Source organism: Apodemus sylvaticus, chromosome 17 (genome assembly GCF_947179515.1).
Source record: "Apodemus sylvaticus chromosome 17, mApoSyl1.1, whole genome shotgun sequence".
In the NCBI taxonomy this organism is placed as follows: Eukaryota; Metazoa; Chordata; class Mammalia; order Rodentia; family Muridae; genus Apodemus; species Apodemus sylvaticus.
Window position 1 is genome coordinate 63,615,966 of NC_067488.1, and position 20,288 is coordinate 63,636,253.

At 41.7% G+C, this 20,288-nt stretch overlaps 1 protein-coding gene across 1 annotated transcript in view; it reads left to right on the plus strand.

The window, feature by feature from the left end:
- Positions 1-20,288, plus strand: part of Tmem117 (transmembrane protein 117) — a 470,864-nt gene that overhangs the window by 308,399 nt on the left and 142,177 nt on the right. The window contains exon 5 of the mRNA XM_052161429.1: positions 6,156-6,253. Within this exon, the coding sequence (XP_052017389.1) occupies positions 6,156-6,253 (98 nt within the window). The remainder of the gene's footprint in view (positions 1-6,155; positions 6,254-20,288) is intronic.

A 20,288-nucleotide genomic window follows, 5' to 3' on the forward strand; every position in this document is an offset into this window, starting at 1 on the left:
TTAGGTAAAGTACATTTTCACGGTCAATACCATTGCTTTAGAACCCTTGAAATCTATAGGATATCCTTTACATTCAAAGTACAGCTATCTCAAGTAACAATCCTTTACTCCCTCCATTATATGAATGATTTGATTAATATCTGATTTGAATAATAACATGGAAATAAGAAGCTAGAATTTCAGAAACACATCAGTATTTCCCCAGTATAGTCTCTTACAAATATCTCAGAGGTTCTTTTTTTCCAAGGTGACTCTAGTTTGTGTCAAGTTGACTCCTCTCCCCTGTGTCAGATACACACACACACACACACACACACATATATATATATATACACACACACACACATACACGCACACATATATACATACACACATATATACACACACATGTATACATATATATACATACATACATGTGTGTATATGTATGTGTGTTTGTGCGCATGCGTGTGCTCGCGCATGCATGCATGCATGCATGCATGCATGCATGCCTAGAGCAGTGGTTCTCAACCTGTGAGTCATGGCCTCTTTGCCGGTTAAACAACCTGTCTTAATTAGGGAAACAAAGGTCAAACTGGCTTTCTGTAGCTCTTAATCACACACTGCCAAGTACACAGTATGGATTCTGGCTACAGGAGCAATTCCGAAAACTGGTGAGACAAAGACACCAAAGACAGCAAACCAGCATGCTCATAGCTATTTTCCTAAGGGTTTGGAGTAAATAACAGAGAAGACAAGTGGAAGTTACAGGTACGATCCCCAAAGACCTAACGGAGCACAGCAACTGTTAATACATCTTGGGGGGAAAAAGAAAAACAAGCATTCCACTCAAAATACAAAAGAAGACATTTGAGCGACCGGGCATCACAAATGACTTACCAGGAAAGGTGAAAATGGTAATATCAGTGTCTCCTTTTCCTTGTCCCCCCCCCAATCTGGTGTCACTCAACAAGTGAAGTTGTGGATGCCTTCTGTTCCTGAAGGTAATGCATGGCCCCAAATTTTTCTCGGCCTAATGATAGCTGGAAGGAGGCAGGAAGATGATGCATTTGAAACCCATCTGGGCTACATGGCACATTCCAGGCCAGGCTAGGATCTGCATAATGAGACCCTGTCTCAAAAACACTAATACAAATGAAAACAATATGGGCTGAAGAGATGGCTCAGTGGTTAAGAGCACTGACTACTCTCTCATAGGTCCTGAGTTCAAATCTCAGCAACCACATAGAGGCTCACAACCATCCCTAATGAGATGTGTCTAAAGACAGCTACAGTGTACTTACATTGAATAATAAATAAAATTTTTAAAAAACAAAACCAAAAAAATCCAAATGAAAACAATAATAGCAAAAAATGAAAAGGAGACAGACAGGTTGGTTGTAGGCAAGTTTCTTGATGGTGTCTTCTCGAAGCTCCTGTTTTAGACCTACTTGATTCTCTAAATAGTTCAGCTATTGCCCACTGTACACAGACTGGGGATGGAAGACTGGAAAATTTAATCGAGTTAATTCACTTGTGGGCTAATGTTCGGGAATGCAGAATACAGAAACTTCATAAACCAGAACTATATGGAAATAATGTGTGAGACAGAATAGGTTTTATTTTCCCTCCTCTTATAGCCAAGGGAAGATGATGTAATTTACTTATGGTAAATAAAAGGGAGATATTAAATGTTCAAGGAGTGAGAAAGTAGGACCCATGATACATGAGATGGTCTAGAGGATGCAGAATGTGGGCGGGAACATGATGATCCAGCCCACTGGATGCCCAGAGCTGACCAACGAGGAATTGAGCTCAAAGAGAGAGGCCACTTGGCCTTGACCGGAGAGCTTAACACAGCCTGAAGGGCTCCGAACCAAGGCTGGCCACTGGTGTTCGCACCGATATATTTGGTATGACACAGCTCTACTTCTCTGTCTCACTGACTGTTTTCTGTCTCTGGGTGGAAAGCATGAAGTTACCTTGACGTTTAGTAAGCAGCTACACCTGGTGGCTCACGACCTGATTAGTCCTGCAGCAGGTGTGAGACATGCGTGGGGCCGTTGGTGTTTCCGTGGCCTTGTTGCCATGGTATCTTGTCAAAGAGGTCGATTCCATCCACACAGAGACAGACTGTCCCCACAACCATCTGCTGACTTGTAAAATGTCTCTTGTGTATTGTCACAATGTGTATTGTGTACACACCCGGCCTGTACACAATCCCCACATCCTGAAGTAGCTTGGGTTCTCCCGAGAAAGACTGTTCTGACACAGTTCTGTAAGTGTGACGTGATGAGGTCCTGCCTTCCATGCTGAAACCTTGTTGACAGGAAACCAAAGAGGAGGGTTGTGAGACCCAGAGACTTAAACCTGTGTCTCCTAGCTTAGGAAAACAGCCCTGCAATTTCACACGCTACTGTACAACTGTGAGAGAAGCACCAACTGTCACTTACTGCATTCATAGCACACGCAGTCACGCACCGTGTTTACCCCCCACACCACCACCCCCATCCCTTCACTCCGCCTCCTGCATCTCTCCCCATAAAGACTGCCCTTGACCAACACCAGAAATAAATTTGATTTCTCTAATGCAGAAGGTAATTGGATTTTTTCCTTATTGAATGCGTCCCTTTAATGATTGTCCCTGCAACTGCCAATTTAGCTGTAAGTGACTTCTCATCAATCAGATGATGTGACTTAAAGTAAAGACTAGGAACTGGGGTGAAAAGGACCAGCTGCCTGGCATCTGACAGATTGTTTCTTGGCCCCCATCTTACCGTTTTTTCGAGAAAAGGCTTTATCTCCAGATGAGGTTCTTATAAAATAAGCTGCATAATCTTCGGCCATCTAATCGCGGATGACTACTCCCCAGAAAATATGATAAGTATTGTCAGAATACTTACCCTGGAACAATGAAATGGAATAAAACGCCCAGAAATCAATTTTGTTACATGAAAATATTATCATTTATACTCCGCAGATACAGGAGACATACTGATGAAAGAAATAATGAAATCTTATCATTATTTTTTTAAATCTGGTGAGACATGAAATAAAAACCTTTATGTTTTGTTAAATAGTCGGCACAAGACTTGCTCTCTAAATGGGTAACGAGGGGAAGATGGCTGAGATTGTCACAGCGGCTCTTTCTTACCTCACTGAGACTGTGTCTGAATACGTGGGATTTAGATTCCTTGAGTCTGCCTGCTTTTTGTGACAGTACAATTCACCTGATTTGTGCATTTGTTTCCTCTATCTCTTCCCTTGGATCTTGTCAATAAACATCTTGAATCATTTTTGATGGAAATATAATTGAAGGCCATCACTGCTAGTTTGAAAATTAAAAAAAAATAATTGGGAAGGGTTAGAACAAAACCAAATAGATGAGAAAATAATCAGTTATTCCCTCTACTTTAGAAGTAGCAAGGGCTGGAGAGATACCTTGCTTGGCAGTTGAGAACATTGGCTGCTCTTTTTTTTTTTTCTTTTTATTGATATATTTTTTATTTACATTTCAAATGATTTCCCCTTTTCTAGACCCCCACTCCCGGAAAGTCCCTTCAGCTCCCTTCCCTCCCCCATCGGCTGCTCTTTAAGAGGTTCCGGGAACCTGTATCGAGTGGATCACAAATGTCTATAACCCTGGCTTTAGTGAGCCTGATGGTTTTTTTTTCTGTTCACTGTGACACCTATACATACACCTGCACACATACCTGTATACATACCTTAACTCACACCTGCACACATACCTGTACACACACCTGTAGTGTACATACCTTAACACACATCTGTATACATATGAACACACACAGAGACACATATAAAAGTAAATCAAATAAATATCTTTTGTTTTGAATTATCGGTATTAGCTGCTCCCAGAGTCTGAGGAACTGATACTTTCCCACAGTTCTTTGGCTCTTCCTGCTCTCTCTTCTACAGTGATCCCCAAGCCCTGGAGGTGGGATGCAGGTGTCCTGTTTGTGGCTTACACTTAGCTGCCAATTATTATCATCATGTGACCACTGCACAAATACACCTGTCTGACCCATGATGATAGCACAGGAGTATTTTTTTAAAGATTTATTTATTTTATGTATATGAGCACACTGTAGCTCATCTTCATACTCAAGCTGTCTTCAGACACTCCAGGAGAGGGCTTCAGATCCCACTACAGATGCTTGTGAGCCACCATGTGGTTGCTAGAAATTGAACTCAGGACTTCTGGAAGAACGGTCAGTGCTCTTAACCGCTGAGCCATCTCTCTAGCCCCACAGGCGTATTTCTTAATAAGTAATCAAAATTCTTCTTTTTGCAATAAATTATATTTTAGTCTCTATCAGGTTTCTTAATTTTGAATCTATCTTGTGTGTGCTGGCTAGTTTTATGATACATGCTCAAATCGTCAGAGTTGTGGGTTCCTCGACTGAGAAAATGCCTCCATATAACGGGGCTTTAGGCAAACCTGTGTGGCATTTCCTTAACTCAGGATTGATGGCGGAGGGCACAGTTTATTGGGAATGGGGCCACCCTTGGGCTGGTGGTCCTACTTCTATAAGGAAGCAGCTAAGTAAGTCATGATGAATAATGCAGTAAGCAGTGCCCTCCATGACCTGTGCGCATCAGCTCCTGCCTCCCGGTTCCTGAACTGTGTGAGTTCTTGTCCTGACTTCATCCAGTGCTGCTTCATTCATTCCTCCATAATGTCGAGGAATAAGCCAAATAAACCCCCTTTTCCCAAGTTGCTTTGGTTGTGGTGTCTAATCACAGCAATACTAGTCCTGATTAAGACACTGTATTTAAATTTGAGCATTATTAACTAAAATCAAAACTAGTGGAATGACGCCTGTTTGATGGATTATAAATTTTCAGAAAAAAAATTGTTTATGTGCATGTACAATGCATACAAAAATCACATTTTCCTTTTTTAGGAAATTTGCACACTTATAGGCCTTTTAAATGTTCATTTAGCAGGCTATTAATGATACACTGAGCACTTGTGGAAAGCGTTAATATGTGGTGTGGTTAGTGAGCAATTTACCCTGCAAATGAGTCTTTTATAATAAACATATATTTACTAATTCATTTCATCATCTATCTTTGGTATAAGCATTTTGGACTGCTATGTGAAAGACCCCAAGACAGTAGAAAGGATGCAAAGGTGAACATTTATTATTAGGGATCTTAGAGGCTGATAGAAAAGAGAAATGTTAACATGGCAAATGGAGTGTGTTTTGGCACAAGAAGATGAGACAGCGAGAGTGTGCTGTGTGCACCGGAGCAAACAGCGAGGAGGCTTGGAGGAGCACCGCTGTACCCAGGCCTCAGCAGAAGGGTGGAGTCTGTACGTGAGGCAGAAAGAGGAAGGATGCTTTTTGGAAGATGCAGATTGTAAAAGGGAGAGTGTTGGCTGATGAGAACATGTGCCTTGCATACTTGGGGATTGATGGCAGGGAGCGCACGAAGTTTTGCTCGTGTATTAGTTATTTACTACTTCAGGGGTGAGGGGGTGGGAAGTTGGCAAGAGCCACAGACAGTAGAATTGGAGAGAGGGAGGGAGGAGGAAGGGGGAGAGAGAGAGAGAGAGAGAGAGAGAGAGAGAGAGAGAGAGAGAGAGAGAGAGAAACAAATTTTGAATTAGGATTTAGGTAAAAGAATTTGGATTTGGGATTTGGAGATTCTGTTTTGAAGCTCATGACTTTAGGAATGCCTAAGAATAACACAAATGTGAGAATATATACTCATGTTTATATTCTAAGGGGACTCTACTAATCAAATGTACTATCCTATGAAAGATGGTTTTCAGGCGAGAGAAGAGGGGCTTGATATGATAAAATCCATTGATGAAAACCGTTGGTTCAGACTGATATTATATGCTAATAGTTTTAATGAAACATAGTTTAATTGGAAAAAAATCCTATATAATGTTAGTTAACATTTAAAAACCAGTCTCCGTATTTCCACAGTGAATAACTAAACATGTTCATGCAGTGTGTAAAATCAAACATGCTCTTACGTAGTTTAATTGAATGAATCTTATACTTCTAATTTGTATCTCTTCATGTAGTCTAACGTTAAACATGTACATAGTCTATTCTCAGTATATGTAAATGTCTTCTTGGGTTGAAATATGAGTTGGAGATGTACTCAGATGTTAAGCCAGTTCCTGTCCTCTTCAGGTCACCGATATGATGCTTCAGGACAAGCCCTACCCTGACTGGGGAAAGTCTGCCAGAGCTTTCTGGAAGAAAGGCAACGTGAGAATCATTTTATTCTGGTAAGAAATCACATCATTTGTTTATTTACTTCTATTCTGCCCCATTTATGGAAGCACTCGAGGCAAGCGTAATTTCCATTAGCTGTATAGAGCTTTCTTGAGGAAGGCTCTGCTGCCCCAACTAAAATCGTTACCATATCTTACAGATTTATTCAGGTTGTTTATTGTTCAAGAGCTCATTTATAAGAAAGAAACATGATAAATGGCCTGACCTGAAGTGAACAGGTTTTCTGACTCAGCAACAGCCAGCTGTTGTTTTCATCAAAGAAATGTGATGTATAAAACTGTCTCCTATATATACAAATCACCCAGGCCCCTCCGCCGAGGCTGACTTCCCTGTAAGGATAGGAAGTGCACCTGAAGGAGCCTCTGCACAAACTGCATCCAACTTCTAGGTGTTTCTTCTTTCCGATTCCTTTTCCCGCCTCAGCCCCATCAAAGCTATTAAGGAGTTTCAGATCATTCCCTCAGCAAAGCAGCTTTCTTTCTTATATGGAAAATTATGTTCCCTGATGCTCGGACACATTGTACCTGATGACAGCTTGTGCTAGAAAGTGCTGGCCTGTATCTTTTCCTTAAGAAGGGCAATAAGGAAAATCTGTGTATTCTTGAATGTTCATTCCTTCTTACCTTTTAAAACTATAAATGCTACAAAAATAATGGTAATTAAGTACTTGGAGAAAATAAATACTCAACACAATCTTGCAATGTAGCACTGTTGTTAAATATTGCTAGTGATAATGTGACATTTGATCTCAATTTTTAGCAAGTAAACAAATAGTTTTTTCAGTATGTGAGAAGAACTGGATTCTGTAGCTATTCACACCTTGGCTCCTGGAGTCAAGTGTGGACCTTTTTTTTCTGGTGCCTTTTGACCCATATTAATATTGTTTGCATGTAAGCTCCTTATATAGCTTGTCCAGTATTATATAACAATGCAGCAAATATTTATTGAAGGTGTTTAGCTCAGGTGTTGTACCATGGACTTAGTATTCTGTACATCTGCTCAAGTAATCCTTAAAACACTGAAGAGTGGGTGTGGTTATCACAGGCATAGGTCTCTGTGGCCACTAGTCATTACAAATAACTACATCTAAGAGAATTGATGTGCCTCTTTTAAGCAGTCATTTTTAATTTTTCTTCAGTTAATTGTACTGCATAAGAATGTGAGGTTCTGGGAATCTTTGTACCCTATATAGTTGTCTAGGATGGTTTGGAATATGATCATTTGAAAGGAAACAGACTCAGTATCAAAGTTCTCTGTGTAGTGCCTCTCTGAAAACAATATCCATTTACAGTGCTTATGCAGATAGCACTGATCAAAGTAAATCCACTGTGAATTCTACATTGCAAGGTATCATGGCCAAGTACTGTAGAGGTCCCATGCATACAGAGTCTGAAGTCCCTGCGATGGCTGTCATTAGCTATTCTTTCTTTGTTTCATTTTATTTGTTTGTATATGTGTGTGTATGACATGGTGTGCTCCAGACAGGAGGTGGTTGCATGTATATGTGTGAGTGAATGTGAAGACAAGAGTTAATATTGGATTTCTTCAGTAGTTCTCTACCTATTCTTTTTAAAGAATTTGTTTATTACTTGATAAATTTATTCATATATATATAAACACACACAAACACATACATATATGTGTGTGTATGTATATATACAAATAATATGATTTGATCCGATCCAACCCCAGTCTGTCCCCTAACCAGGTTTCTATTCCTGCACAGACATCATGACCAAGAAGGAAGTTGGGGAGGAAAGGGTTTATTCAGCTTACACTTCTGCGTTGCTGTTCATCACAAAAGGAAGTCAGGACTGGAACTCAAGCAAGGTTGAAAGCAGGAGCTGATGCAGAGGCCATGGAGGGATGTTTCTTACTGGCTTGCTTCTCCTGGCTTGCTCAGCCTGCTTTCTTATAGAACCCAAGACTACCAGCCCAGAGATGGCACCACCCACATGGGGCCCTCCCCCCTTGATCACTAATTGAGAAAATGCCCCACCGCTGGATCTCATGGAGGCACTTCCCCAACTGAAGCTCCTTTCTCTGTGATAACTCCAGTCTGTGTCAAGTTGACACACAAAACCAGCCAATACACCTGGCTTGCTATCACTTTCTCTGGTAAGAATCACATCTGTGTATTCTCTCAGACAGCAACTCTGCACTCACAGCTCCACAACCCCACTGGGCTGCTGTCCAGCTGTCCCACGCATCCCTCTGCCCTTCAGTCCTCAGGGCCTGAGTTACAGACATGCATATCTGTGCTCTCCTTTTGTGTGGATGTTGAATAGTGAACTCGGATCTGTTTGTGCAGCAACCCTTTACCACCTGAGCCACCTCCTCAGCCCCTCCAGAGGGATTCGTAATCACAGTTCTTACAGAGGACGGGAATCCATGCTAGAATCCTAAAGCATCCTAATATAATTTTCCTTGGAAATTCCCACTCAAATCTATGTACTGTCTATCTCTTTCATATAGACTTAATTTAGTATATATGATGTCTTACTCCCAGTGCATAATCAAACACACAGATAATTGATCTAAAATTGTAATTTAGTTATAGTTATTGGCAAAGTATATTTTTATGCATCAAACAAATTAAAAATTAAACTTAGTCATTATTCAAATAAATTAATAATGTGTAATATATTTTAGCATGTCCTTTCCCTGTCACTCAAAAGTAGTAATTCCAACCACAAAGCATGAAACAATGGAAGAAATATTTAAATTTTATTTTAAATGTTTTTTATTATTTTATACATTTTGGTCTGGTTATCTTGACATCAGTGTCATGCTTCTTTAAAAAGTAAAATATGATGCAAATTATTAAACATGGAAATCATATGGGAAGCCAAGAAATCTTCCTTTGTGTGCAGGCATGTCATCTAAAAGGAACTTAGCAAGAATAATGGGCATTTGGTTTGCTTCTTAGCCATAGGAGATAAAGTATAAAAACAATCCACATTTGAAATACTTACCATCTCAATAATGAAAGAGAATATTTGCGTACTTCATGTCACCCACTCAAAAGCAGGTGTTTCCTTTTGATTTTGCTGTAGTGATTAAAAAGAAATTGGTTTAAGCTCTACTCAGAAGTGGGAGGTGGTAAAATTAAACATGTTGTGAGCTGTAGTGTGGTTCTGCAGCAGACTGAACAGTTCTGAGGCTTATGCAGTGTGCAGTTTGTGCTAGGAAAGTTCCTATGTTCTTCACGTGCAAAAGCCCACTCCAGGGTCATCAGTTGCCACTGCCTAGGCTCCTGCTTCCTTGACTCAGTGGTAGGCGGGCTTCCCAGTGAAGACAGTGGTGTCAGCGCCAACCTCAGAGAGGAGGCTGCTATAGCTCTTGGGCTCTCATGTCAGGGAAAAGACCAAATTATGACTGTGTTTGGAAACATTAGATGCCAAAGGGAATATTCACAGATGGCTCCCGAAACCACTCCCCAGAGCATTTCATAAATATAAAGAATAAAGGTGTAAGAATGAAAACCTTTTCTTATTTCCACCTTCCCAAGGCCTACAGGCTGCCATTTCTACTGTCTTGTCTGAAGTCAAAGATAGCCCAGGCAGCGTGATATTCCTGGTGTCATTTGTGTCTGTGTTCTTCAGAGACACAGTTGCTTTGTCCTGGATAGGAAGCATCTCGGGATTCTGATTTCCAAACACACGGCTTATTTGTTTGGACCAAGGAGAAAACATGATTAAGGAAGAGAGTGGGGAAGGAATTGGATGAAGGGTTGTCCATCCTGTCTTTTCTAGTCACACATGTTGCTCTGAAGAGTGAGACTGTGAATCAGTGGCACATGCGACACCTATATAGATGCATTTGGTTTTCAACAAGAATGGAGCCATGTGGAAGCTGGTGTCGTGCTGAGAGAACGTGGGATAGGCCAGGTATCCTGAATGACACAGTAGACATGTCCTGTGAACTGGTACTGAGCCTTGGCAGTGTTGACTACTACAGTATGAACTAGTCCATCCTGTTGTAGATAAGAATGCATCCTTAGCAATGGTCCCTGAGCCACAGTACCCAAAACTGAGATTTGTGTTTTATGGCCTGGGCAGGATATGACAAGGAATTCACTGACACAGATTGTAGAGATGGCAACCCCAGTGGGACAGTGGCAGAGCATTTAGATATGTGGATCCTTTGATCCTTATTGGAAGGTGGATCAAAATACCCAGCTCACAGTCAACCAATAGACTGAGCATAGGGTCCCCCAATGGAGCAGCTAGAGAAAGGGACCAAGGAGCTGAATGGGAGGAGCAATAATAGGCACCAAGCAGTACGCTCAGAGCTCCCAGGGACTTAACCACCAACCAAAGAGTACCCATGGAGGGACCCATGGCTGCAGCTATATATGTAGCAGAGGATGGCCTGGTCAGGCATCAGTGAGAGGAGAGACCATTGATCTGCTGAAGGCTCGATGCCCTAGAGTAGGGGCATGCCAGTCAGGAAAGTGGGGAGGACAGGTGAGCAGGGGGAGGGGCATGGGATAGGTGTTTTCAGAGGGGTAACGAGAAAGGGGATACCATTTGAAATGTAAATTAAACAAATATCTAATTAAAAATTAAAAGCATCCATTAAAACAGAAAACAAAAAAAAAAAACCCTGTGTTCTGGAGAAGTTGGGTTAAAACACACACACACACACACACACACAACATGAGGACAGAGAGATGTGTGCATCTGCACACACCTGTTCGGTTCCACCCAGGCATATGAAGAGGACAATGCCCCACACTCAGTTTTTAAAAATTAGGGTTTAAAAAACCCTATTTTAATAAGTACTTTCTCAAGCAGCCTAATGGCTTTGGTGAACATGTTTTGACCTTTGACATTATTACAATTCTTACTTGGGAAAGAAATGTAACTACTGTGTCTGCTGCTTTGAGTAGTATGGGTGGTAAAGTCTAACCAAAGGGTTCAGTTGAGGGAGTTGAGTCTCTCTTTCTCCATTTATGTGGGTGAGATGAAACTCACACTAGTTGCCTTGGTAGCCAGCACTTTTACCCACCATGAACCTATTTGGAAAAGGGTTCATTCATTCTGTGAGCTGGTCCCCCCCCCCCCACTTCCAGTCTCCCCTCCACATGCATTTCCTGTCATTTGGATACTCATCTTCTCTACAAGATGAGTAGGGTATTGTATTCCATAGTATTGTATTTTATCCTAGGGTATTGTATTATTGTTCTTACATCCTATCATTTTATTTAATTTCTCCAAGTACCATCTACATGTAGCTGCCGTCTGTACAAACTGCAAGTATAAAATGAATATATTTTTATACACTACTGTCCTAGCACTTACGCCTCAGCACTGGACCCAGGTGATTGGCACTGAGTTCCTCTGTTCCCTCTGTCTTGGCTCACTGAGCCCCATTTCAGACTTTGCTCATTCAGCTGGAGCTCCAATGGCAGGAGACAGCTGTTACTGTCCATCTCTACACATGCAGAGCTATCACTGGTTCTCTTCCTCATTGGCAATACCTAACCAAGCATCAGCTCCTCTCCTGCATGGCTGCTGCTCCTCTCCTGCATGGCTGCTGCTCCTCTCCTGCATGGCTGCTGCTCCTCTCCTGCATAGCTGCTGCTCCTCTCCTGCATGGCTGCTGCTCCTCTCCTGCATGGCTGCTGCTCCTCTCCTGGTGGAGCTCACCCGGTGCAGCATCTCAGAGCCCACACCCTGGCCCACACTTCCTCCTTTCCTCTCCCTGTATTCTTGACTGGAGTGAAAATTACACTAACCTGATTTTTATCTCTCAGATCTATAGTGTCAGAACAGCCAGAATCTGCTGCTAGAAACAACGGGTCTTATAACAAAATTATAAAGACCACAGAATAACAAGCAGCGAGGCCAGAACTAAAAGTCAGGTTAGTGGCTTAAAGGCCACAATTCTCATAACTACGTTACATGGTGCTCAGTGTTTAATAACTATTTAAATAAGCATTATTTAAGCAGGTTACTTAAAATTTGACTATTTTTAATTTACCAATATTAAATTTACACTGGCATGAGACTGGGTTAATATGCAGGTATAAATCTATTCCCAAGAGTTAAATTATTCTGTAATGAATATAGGATGAATTTTCAAAGCAAATGATTCATATCACATGCTAACAAAGTAATGTTATCAATTGCTTGGTGGTGTGTGTATATGGTGTACAAATGAGTGCATATCTATGTCTATGTGCATAAAAATATGCATGCTATTGTGTACATGTATATATGTGTATGTGTGTATATGTGTTATCTATATGCAAGTGTGTGCATGTGTATAAATATGTGCATATATGAATACAAGTGTACATATCTGTGTGTATCCATGTGTGTATATGAATACAAATTAAAGTGTACCTGTGTATACATTTGTTTCTGTGTGGGAATGTGTGTATAAATGTGTCTATGTTGTAAATTTCTGCTTGCACATGTGTATAAATGTGTGTATACATGTGTGTATGCATATGCAAATGTATGTACATATATAGGTGTTCATGTATGTGTGTGTGCAAGTATATGCAAGTATGTGTGGAGGCCAGAGAACAACCTTGGGTGTTTTTCTTCAGTGATGTGTACACTTTATTTTATTCATTTCATCTTTAGACACCGTCTTTCCCGTTATATGTCAAGCAGGTGAGACCAGATGGGTGGAGATCCCCTGAGCCCTGCCTGTCTCTACCTCCTCAACACTAAGTGTATAAGAGCGCACTGCTTTTTCACATGGGTTCTGGTGACTGGATTCAGGCCCTCGTTTCTGTGGCAAGACTTTACCAACTAAGCTATCTCCGCAGCCTCTCAGTTAGTTACCTTATAATCTAGAAGTATTTTACCTCTATCAAGAAAATCATTTGGAGCATTGTCTTTGGGTCTTTCTAATGTTAATTCCTCAATTAACATTATTCCTCAATTAACAGTTATCCTCATTACATCCTCAGTTAACTATTAAGCATGTTCATGATGGTGCCTGCTAACTTAGTATTAAGGTAACTGAGTTTCCAGATACAAGTATTATATTTTGGAAAAAGATGGTTGATTTTTCCTCAGTTACAAAGGGTATGTTCAACCAAAGACAGACATTTGCTTAAAGAAATAAGAAATAAGTGTACCGTGAATTAAATAATAATGAACATGCACACCATTCTAACATAGAAGATATAAAATATATTTCTAGTTAAAACTATTGTTCTAGAAACTAGCTAGAAGACTTGTCAGGTAAAAGTGCTGGTGACCAAGGCAACTAGCCTGAGTTTCATCTCAGCCACATAAAGGCGGAAAGAGACTCCAAGTCCCACAAACTGTCTTCTGACATCCACACATGCTATGATTACACACACTCACACACACACACACACACACACACTTTTTTTGATTCTTTGTGAATTTCATATCATGTACCCCATTCCCACTCATTTTCCCCCTTCAGGAAATGCATGAGGAGGGGAGTGTATGTGGACAGGAAGTGCATGTGGAGGGGAGGATTGGAGGTAGGGGACCAGCTCACAGAATGAATGAACCCTATCCAAATGACAGGAAGTGCATGTGGAGGGGAGATTGGAGGTAGGGGACCAGCTCACAGAATGAATGAACCCTATCCAAATGACAGGAAGTGCATGTGGAGGGGAGATTGGAGGTGGGGGGACCAGCTCACAGAATGAATGAACCCTATTCAAATGACAGGAAGTGCATGTGGAGGGGAGATTGGAGGGAGGACCAGTGCACAGAATGAATGAACCCTAGGGAAATTGTTTCAGATGTCAAGAGTGCTTATCATGGTGGAACATCCATGGAAAGTACTAATAATGGGTGAAATAAATCCCAGGGCTGAGCTTCCATGATCTTAAACTCTGAGTAGTGACCTTGGCCAAAGTGATTCTCTATAATGGGACTGATAGAAGATCGGCTTGTTCTAGGTCAAGCCATGACTACTGGAGGAGGAGCTCCAGTAGTGAGAATGTGAGGATATGTGTGTGTGTGTGTGTGTGTGTGTGTGTGTATGTGTGTGTGTATATACATGTGTGTGTGCATGTGTGTATGTGTATGTGTGTGCATATATGTGTGTATGTATGTGTATGCATGTGTGCATATATGTGTGTGTATGTAATTTATCATATGTATATATATATACACACATATATATGATAAATTACTACTCTATAGAAGTAGTTGTCTTTATCTAGAGGACACACATTTTTGTCTAAGAGAATGAGCTCATTTTTTGGTGCATAGACATCAAATTAATACATCTTTAAATTACATAGCAAAAATGTGCTATTTGTTTAATTGCCATCTCTTGATAGGAAGATAAAGAATAAATAGTTCACAATATTATAAATTAAAACACCACTAGACATTTTTAAAATGCTCAAAAATAAAATATGGTGATGAAGCTTTTATATATTTTGACTTTTATGCCACTATTGGGAAACAGGACTGTTTTCCTTGCCATGTCTCCAGACATCTATCTGACAGACAGCAAACCTTTCACGCTTTCTGGAGAGTTGTAGTGTGGTAATGGGTTCCCAGCCTGCCAGTCAATTCAGATGGAGGACTTCACTGAAAATCATAGAAGGATAATTTCAAGTCATTTGGTTTACAATTAATGGGTTCTTTATAAGAATTATGAAGCTTCCAAGTGTATTGCTTTCCAAAACAAGTAGAAATAGTTATTTTCAGGGTTTTAAAATCACCTTGGCCCCAAATAATGTGTCCTAAAGTCAACTATAAACTTCACTATTATGCTGAAGTGTGTATGTAATATTCCAGCATCACTGCCACCACTGGCTCTGGATGTTTGGGGCTTAGAGATCTTTTCTTAACAGAACAAAGAAACTAACAACCAACCTCATCCAGCATTGCTTAAGTCACACCCCTTAGTATAGCCCATCATTCCAGTCAGTAAAACCCAGACTAGCAACACAGGGACCTCAAACAGTCCTTGGTGTTGTAAATGCTTGAAAAAAAACTTCCCCTTACTGAAGATCTCTAAGGACCCAAGTGTTTAGGGTCAGTGATGAAGGGAGGGATGGTGTGACATTAAAGGTGGACATACTCAGTAATGTCCTGAAGACCCCTTGAGCTTGAGGGCTAGAAAATTGGCTCATTGGGAAAAGGTACCTGGCCTTTAACCCGCTGACCTGAATTTGATCCTTGGGACCCAAACAGTGGAAAGTGAGCAGACTCCCACAAATAATCCTGTGATCTCCATGCACACACAGCACATATAAACATCATACACACATGTTCCTGTGTACACACATGATTCATGAATGAATGAATGTTTTTTAAAGTCCTACTTAAAATTTTTCATTTTTGTGAGCTATAACCATCATCTTTCTGCTTAAATTAGGATTTCATACTTAGAGTAAAATTAGGTAAAGTCATTTGTCAGTTCTGAATCATGATTGGCCAGCATTTCACAGACTGAGCTACCATGTGGTTGCTGGGAATTGAACTCAGGACCTCTGAAAGAGCAGCCAGAGCCCTTAACCACTAAGCCATCTCTCCAGCCCCAGCATTTCATGCAGTGAATAAGCAACAAAGCTCAGGTGAGGTTTGCCTGATGCTCTGTCTCCTCCGTGTGCACCAGATTTGGTGACCAGTCTGGTGACCTATAAACTCAATTTTGAGCTCCATTGCTCAATACTGGAGTCCTCAGTAGATTGGCTTTGGAACCAGAATATAACAACTAATACTCTGCTACTATATATAGGGCAACTCATTGCTGTTAGTAAGTGGAAACAAGTCATTGTCCTACTCTGTGGGCCAAGATCAAAACTAAGGGCAGTAGACAGTGGGGCCAAGTCTCACCTGAGACAAGGTGAGGCTCCTTACCAATGATTGGTCTCTTTCTGGAAACAGAATGTAGCTGCTACTTAAATCTGATTATTGGAGGTTGATTGTGTATAAGCAGGTAGGCCATATCATTAGCCCCATTTTATTTTAGTTTGAAATAAGGTCTCCTCAAGTTGCTTATGATGACTTTGAATTTTTACTCTGTAGTCCTAGACCTTAAACTAGTAATCTCCCAGTCTCCCTAGTGGCTGTGATTAGAGTTTCATACCCAGTGTGCTGCCAAGTTGAATGATGGGAAGAATTCTTTTCCTTTTTTCCTAGGAGACTTCATGGGACAATGGTGTAACTTAGGTAGAGGTGCCTCAGACCTAATGAGGGAGATATTCCAAGTTGCTTTCAGACTGGTTAAATAGAATGTGCTGATAATAACCAGACAAATGAGTGATTCAATTCTAGACCACTCAGGCTTCCGGTGGCGGTGGCGGCTGAAGGGCCATCAGTAGTGGAACCAAGGTGACACAGGGTCCAGTTAGGTCCTGCGCCCACGACCACTAACCTTCGCTGACCAGCCGGGCGGCCAGCAGCTGCAGTTGTGCTGCGCCTTTCCTGCACGGAAGCCACTTCAGAACTCGGCCTCCCACCAGTCAGGAGAGGTGCATCCATCTTGGTTCCGGACTCCAGGGATCGGACAGACTGAGGTACACAAACATAATCCGAGGCCAACACCGCGGTGGTCTGAGCCCGACGGGCGTTGGCCTGCACCCAGACCCTGGGCTGGTCGGGGGGCCATCGGGGTGCCAACCCAGCCAGGAGGTTTTTTGCCCAGGCCTGCGCGCGCGCCGCTGCCATTTTGCCTGCAGGATGACAGAGAGCTCTGGCGGGCAGACCTGTAACAGGCATAGCCTGAGGCTAACAAAGCGGGGGTCTAGGCCCCAAAAGGCACAGGACTGACCCCAAGAACTGGGCGGCTTGGTGGGCCATCTGTGAGTCAACCGGCCCAGGAGGTTGTTAGCACAGCAAACTCTCCCAGCACTTTCAGGGACCGCGGGCGCGCACGCCCACCATCCTAGTCACCTGGCGCACCCAATTAACAGTCACAGCCCTAGGGGAACTTTGCTCGGACCTTGGCCTCCCAGGCTTTTGCCTGGACTCAGGGACCGGGCGGCCAGGCTAACCTTGTGTGCACCAGCCTGGTTGGCGGATCGGCTGCCCAGCGGAGTGAGCGGAACACAGGGGAGGTCACAGCAGCATACACCATCTGCACTCCCTGGGGGTGCACACAGGCTCCATCTGGTCCACAGACACAATCTGGGGCAAGGCCTCAGGCGGAAGCCCTCAGCTCTACTCTCTCCGCTTCCGGATCCAGATCAGCCTGGGCGGCAGCACCACATCTCCAAGTCCTGCAAGTGGCTAGCTGGGCTTCTGGGCGGCCAGCTGGGAGAAGTCAGTGTGCTCCAGTGAATCCAGCGGGCCCCAGCGGGAGCCTTCGGGTGCCTGCTTTGGGATCTGAACAGCCTGGGCAGCAGCACCCTGTCTACAAGCAGTGCAGGAGGTAAGCTGTGCACCAGAGGCCAACTGGGAAGGGGCAGCTAGCACTGGTGAGTCCAGCACTGACAAGACAAACTAACACCAGTGAGAACTAGATGGCAAAAGGCAAACGCAGGAACGTCACTAACAGAAATCAAGGCAATATGGCAACATCTGAACCCAATTCTCCTCTACCAACATGTCCTGGATACCCCATCACACCAGTAAAACAAGATTTGGATTTAAAATCACTGGTCATGATGCTGGTACAGGAACACATGAAGGACATACTTAAAGAAATTCAGGAGAAAATGGATCAAAAGTTAGAAGCCCTTGCAAGGGAAACACAAAAATCATTGAAAGAAATCCAGGAGAATACAAAAGCCAACAAGGAGGAAATGCAAAAAAACACTTAAAGAAATACAGGAGAACTTTGGTCAACAGGCTGAGGTCATGAAAGATGAAACACAAAAATCTCTTAAAGAAATACAGGAGAACTTTGGTCAACAGGCTGAGGTCATGAAAGAGGAAACACAAAAATCTCTTAAAGAATTACAGGAAAGCACAAACAAGCAAGTGAAGGGGCTAAGCAAAACCATTCAGGATCTAAAATCAGAAGTAGAAACAACTAAGAAAACTCAAAGGGAGACAACTTTGGAGATAGAAAGCCTTGGGAAGAAATCAGGGGACAGAGATGCAAATATCAACAACAGAATACAAGAGATAGAAGAAAGAATCTCAGATGCTGAAGATTCCATAGAAACCATGGACTCAACAGTTAAAGAAAATGCAAAATGCAAAAAGCTTGTAACCCAAAATATCCAGGAAATCCAGGACACAATGAGAAGACCAAACCTAAGGATTATAGGCATAGATGAGAGTGAAGATTTACAACTTAAAGGGCCAGCAAATATCTTCAATAAAATTATGGAAGAAAACTTCCCTAACCTAAAGAGAGAGATGCCCATGAATATACAAGAAGCCTACAGAACTCCAAACAGACTGGGCCAGAACAGAAATACTTCCCGTCACATAATAATCAAAACACCAAATGTTCTAAACAAAGAAAGAATACTAAAGGCAGTAAGAGAAAAAGGCCAAGTAACATATAAAGGAAGACCTATCAGAATCACAGCAGACTTTTCACCTGAGACTATGAAGGCTAGAAGGTCCTGGGCAGATCTCATGCAGACTCCAAGAGAACACAAATGCCAACCAAAACTACTATATCCAGCAAAACTCTCAATCACCATAGATGGAGAAACTAAGATATTTCATGACAAAACCAAGTTTACCCAGTATCTATCCACAAACCCAGCCCTAAAAAGGATAATAGGAGGACAACACCAATACAAGGAGGGAAACTTCACCCTGGAAAAAGCAAGATAGTGACCTTTCATCAAACCCAAAAGAAGTTAAGCATTCAAATTTAAAAAATAACGTCAAAAATGATAGTAAGTAACAATCACTATTCCTTAATATCTCTTAACATCAATGGACTTAATGCCCCAATAAAAAGACACAGACTAACTGACTGGATACATAAACAGGACCCTACATTTTGCTGCTTACAGGAAACACACCTCAGGGTCAAAGACAAACACTACCTTAGAGTAAAAGGCTGGAAGACAATTTTACAAGCAAATGGTCTCAGGAAACAAGCTGGAGTAGCCATTTTAATATTAGATAAAATTGACTTTCAACCCAAAGTCATCAAAAGAGACCCTGAGGGACACTTCTTGCTGCTCAAAGGAAAAATACAAAAAGAAGAACTGTCAATCCTGAACATCTATGCCCCAAATGCAAGGGCACCCTCTTTCGTAAAAGAAACTTTATTAAAACTAAAAGCACACATTGCACCTAACACAATAATTGTGGGTGACTTCAACACTGTACTTTCCTCAATGGACCGACCAGGAAAACAGAAACTAAACAGGGACACAATGAAACTAATTGAAGCTTTGGACCAATTAGATTTAACAGATATATATAGAACATTCTATCCTAAAACAAAAGAATATACCTTTTTCTCAGCACCTCATGGTACCTTCTCCAAAATCGACCATATAATTTGTCACAAGACAGACCTCAACAAATATAAGATGATCGAACTAATCCCATGCCTCCTATCTGATCACTATGGAGTAAAAGTGGTCTTCAATAGCAACAGAAACAACAGAAAACCCACATACACGTGGAAACTGAACAATACTCTACTCAATGATACCTTGGTCAAGGAAGAAATAAAGAAAGAAATTAAAGACTTTTTAGAACACAATGAAAATGAAAACACAACATACCCAAATCTATGGGACACAATGAAAGCAGTGCTAAGAGGAAAACTCATAGCCCTGAGTGCCTCCAGAAAAGAAAATGGAGAGAGCATACATTACCAGCTTAATGACACACCTGAGCTATTTCGCCCAGGAGGAGTAGAAGGCAGGAAATCATCAAACTCAGGGCCGAAATCAATCAAGTAGAAATAAAGAGAACCATACAAAAAATCAACAAAACCAGGAGCTGGTTCTTTGAGAAAATCTACAAGATAGATAAACCCTTAGCCAGACTGACCAAAGGGCACAGAGAAAGTATCCAAATTAACAAACTTAGAAATGAAAAGGGAGATATAACAACGGAAACTGAGGAAATCCAAAAAATCATCAGATCCTACTACAAGAGCCTGTACTCAACACAACTGGAGAATCTGGAGGAA